The following is a 4,381-nucleotide window of genomic DNA, read 5'->3' as shown; positions in this document are numbered from 1 at the left end:
ATATTTTAAAAATCTTGGATAGTATGTTTTTTTTTTTTTTTTTAACTAAAGACTGTTACATAACAGTTAGCGCAGACGTAATCGTGCGGCTCTTAAAGACAGAAAAGGGATGATACAACATTTGAGTAATTTGACTGTTTTTGTATTGTGAAGTCATTGACAATGACTGTTGTACATTTATAGAGTAAAGCATTCTCTTAGAATATGCTTTCTGCACATGATCATGGCACATCTATGGTAATTCTCTGTTCATTATATTTGCTTAGGCTGGTGTGTCAAACTCATTTTCCACTTTCCTCATGACCGTGGCATGACATCATGAACCAACATGGTCGCCTCATATTATCAAGTACACAACAAATGGAACAATACCTTTTGAAATCAGGTGAATCCGCTTCAATCATCTGTTCAACAATTAGTATCTTAATGTTTTTAAAAGTGACAACAATCTGCAATTTTAGTTATATAGCAAAAAAGTTGATGCACATGATTTCTTTTGGAGGGCCACAGAAAATGATGTGGTGGGCCCCATATGGCCTGCAGGTCTTGAGTCTGACACCAATGGCTTTGACAGTCTAGGCCAGAGGTGGGCAAACTGGGTCCTTGTCTTTGTTCAAATCGATTTAGCACAGACAGTTTAACCAATGAGCTTTCAGCAGAAACAAGAAGCACCTCCCTGCAGTCAACTGATTGCATGTAAAACAGCACATTAGTGAAAACTTGTCCTCTTAATGGGTATAAATAAAAACCCACATCCACTGTGGCCCTTTGTGGAATAGTTTGCCCACCCCTGGTCTAGGCCAGGGGTCTTCAAACAGGTCCTCAAGGGTCGCTGTGATTCCAGGTTTTTGTTGCAATGGATCAAGCACGCAGTTTAACTAATGACGTTTCTGGTAAAACAAGCAGCATCTGACTGCAATCACTGAATACACTTGTAAGACACCAGATTGGTGCAAAGGTGTCGTCTTCATTTGTTGGAATGAAATCCTGCATCCACTGGCCCTATGTGGAATAGTATTTGGAGACCACTGGTCTACACCATTGGTGTCAGTATCACAATACACTTAAACTATTCCACAAAGGGCCGCAGTGGGTGCAGGTTTTTGTTCAAACTTATCATGAGGGCACCTTTTCACCAGTCTGGTGTCTTACAATTACACTCATTTGATTGCAGTCAGGTGCTGCTTGTTTCTGCTAAAACCTCATTGGTTAAACTGTCTGTGCTGACTCAGTTGGAACAAAGCCCAGGACCCACTGCAGCCCTCGAGGACCGGTTTGCCCACCTCTGCTCTAGGCCCAAGAATGTAAGACTGAGTTGATATAATAACCAGAAAAAAAAAAAAAAACATAATCACACTCTCCCCAGAGGTCTCTTATTTGTCCAGTAGTCTTCACAGCAGTCAGAGCCCCCAGTTATGAGGATGTTTCCTGTTACAGTATGTCTGTGCTTGAATAAAGGCTGTGCTCATGCTCCTGCAAATAGTTCATCTGCCAGGGGTGTCCCAAAGCTGGAGATGGCTCCACAAAAGTGTCTATGTACCCTTGGCTACAGGATCCCCACATTGTTGACTGGTACCCCAATCCATCACCCATCTGAGAGTATCGCAGTGGGCTAGGTGGATGGTCATGAGGCCCACCACAATGACCACGTGAGGCATAAAGCTGTCCTTCCGTAGGATAACAAGGGTAGTGTGGCGAAGGGGGGCATGACGACACACCGTTATCCATGTAGACGCGTGAGTCCGCAGGTTGTCTGTGCATGTGAGGCGGCTCTTGTGACTGCATCTGGTGAGAGATGGACGCATGCCAGGAAGCGTAATTCTGATGCTCCAAACGGGGGACCCTACCCCTGGTCGGCTCGAGTTGAGAGCCAGCCATTGCTGCCAGCCCCACCGATGACCCGTTGCACTCCCGATGTGTGCAAGGCTTACTGGGTGGGTTTGTACTCAGGAATACAGAAAGAGCAGAAATGCGATTGATGGCCCTTTGCAGGGTAGCAATCTTGGAGAGCCTTTTGCCACTAAGGTCATGATTCAAAGCGACCCGTAGAGCATTGAAAGCTTGGTTGTAGTCCATGATGCGTTTTCGCTCACGGACGTTGGCTGCAACCCGTCGAGCTTTGGAGCGAACTGGTCTGTTGCGCTTTTTTGTCTGGCCCTCTTCCGGGTCGCTAGGGCTGCTCGTTGAACTCTCGCTGTCTTGAAAGGATGTCTTTGGACTTCCTTCATCCTTTCCCTGGACAAGTGCACCAATCTCCAACTCTTCCTCGGAATACTCAGACTCTGCAAGGCTGCTGCAGCTCATTGTGACGGAAGCGGAGACTTGCTGGAGTTATGAAAAATACAACTCTCAGGGAAAATCTGGATGCCACGCTACTTTCGCAGAATGCTACATGCGGCAGCCCAAGTAACTGCTTCACCTGACTCCTCTGGTGCCTTGTGATTACTTGTACTTCAACAGGATACGTTGACTTGCTTTTTAAAGCTCCTGAAGTCACATGGTACAGTCACCTGTGAGGAATGGTGCACTCTCTCCCTCTCCAGGTTTATGAGCACCCTCCAGCCAAATGGCAATGTCACCTCCTCCTCCTCTGACTCTCCCTCACATCCTTTACAAGTTTCAACACTTGTGCGTTAGCATTCAAAACAAAGCAAACATTAATTTGGAAATCCATCCAGGTTTCAGTTTGTGGCACGAGTAAAGTGGACAAATCACACAGTTATCCAAGTGTACCAATCTTTCAAACACGGTTCTCAGTCTTGGAACCTTCTTATTTAACACAGGTTAGATTTGTCTTACAATTAGACATCTCGTGAGTGACTAGTTGACCCTCTCTCTGTTTCTTTCTCCGCTCAGGTTTAAGGGGGCATGTAATTTGGAGTAGCTTCCCTGGAAACCATCCTCATAAATCAGGCTTGGGCAGCACCTCAGGACAAGAGCAAAGCCTTAACTTCAAAGAAGGGAAAAACAAGACCAAATACTTTACAATTAGAACCTGCAATTGCTGCTGGCTGAGGCAATCTATCTTCCAGTACCTGTTACTCGTAAATATAATGTGATTCTATTTTATAATTGATATAATCATGAAAGCATAAGTAATAATGTCTTTGCAAAATGACATGAAGCATGTAAATACAATTCTGACTGTACCATACATCAGTCATAAGTGAAATAATATCACCTATATTAATGATTTTAAGCAACTGACCCAGAGCATTAGGTGTGGTAACTCAAGGGTAAAACCTCAAGCAATGCTTTATTAACACGTTGTTCTGCTTTATTAACACGTTCAAACACAACATTTCTTGTCATAGACAATAAAGACGACACTCATAGTCACCAACACTCACAGTCAGTGGTGAATATAACTTGTTTTTGGCCGTGTAGCTTTTTGTACCCAGCCAAAAAAACAAGTCATATTTACCATTGACTTTTTTTTTTATTTTTTTTATTTTTTTAAATGATATCAAGAAAACGTTCTTCATTACTATTTCTCCTTCTAGTAGTGTAACAATGCAAATGCTTGTTGAGCCCGCAAAACATGGTGCCAACTATCGGTCAAAATATGTACTAAATATTATATAATATTGCCATTGATTTAACATTTTATGAGTTTCTAACGACATATTTTAGTACAAAGGAACAATTGTGGTTTATTAGAGCCTACATGTATTTAAGGTAGAGGATCCCTTTAAGCATATTAAATGGCTCTCACAGAATTACATTTAAAAATATGTGGTGTTCATGGCTCTCGACCCCTGCTGTATATATTGTGAGTTATTCAGAGTAACTTTTATATATGAGAACTAAGCTTGAGGGGATAAAAAAAGAATTTTAAAAATCATTTAGAAAAACAGGAAAGAATAACAAAACAGAAATATATAGAAATCAGAATAAATTATTAAGTACCGTAATTTCCCGAATATAACGCGCAGTTTTTTCCCCCATAATCAACTTGTAAAATCATGGTGCACATTATAAACGGGTACATGGATGGAGACAGAAATATATATAAACTATATATATATATATATATATATATATATATATAAAAACCGATTTTTTTAAATTGACAGGGCCACGTTGTGTTGAAGAAACGTATGCGGCGATCCGTTGCCGACCATTACGGTACATGACGTCACCATTTTGTTTCGGTAATACTTCACTCTGATCGGCCGAAGGATTTCGTCTGTTAAATTCTGCTTTTTTCACTCTTCATAAAGCACAGAATTTAGTTTCTTGAACTCATTTGAGTTAACGTTTAATGCAGCTCCGCAACTCGGACCATAACAAACGTAACAACACAGACTTCCTGTGTGTGTCCGTCAACTATATCTGTCCCTCGGGAAACTCAAACTCAAATCACAATAGTTCCTATTGT

General features: G+C 41.6%; 1 protein-coding gene across 1 annotated transcript; it reads right to left on the bottom strand.

The window, feature by feature from the left end:
* Positions 1 to 1,431: 1,431 nt before the first annotated feature.
* bhlha9 (basic helix-loop-helix family, member a9) lies at positions 1,432 to 2,304 on the bottom strand. The gene has a single exon (XM_057820052.1). It carries the CDS (start codon positions 2,302 to 2,304, stop codon positions 1,432 to 1,434), a length of 873 nt encoding a protein of 290 aa, XP_057676035.1.
* Between the last annotated feature and the right edge of the window lie 2,077 nt (positions 2,305 to 4,381).

Source organism: Corythoichthys intestinalis, chromosome 18 (genome assembly GCF_030265065.1).
Source record: "Corythoichthys intestinalis isolate RoL2023-P3 chromosome 18, ASM3026506v1, whole genome shotgun sequence".
NCBI lineage: Eukaryota > Metazoa > Chordata > Actinopteri > Syngnathiformes > Syngnathidae > Corythoichthys > Corythoichthys intestinalis.
This window is presented reverse-complemented; position numbering and strand designations above follow the sequence as displayed.

Excerpts from the sequence above, each read along its gene's own strand:
- bhlha9 (XM_057820052.1), bottom strand. The coding sequence starts at position 2,304 with ATGAGCTGCAGCAGCCTTGCAGAGTCTGAGTATTCCGAGGAAGAGTTG.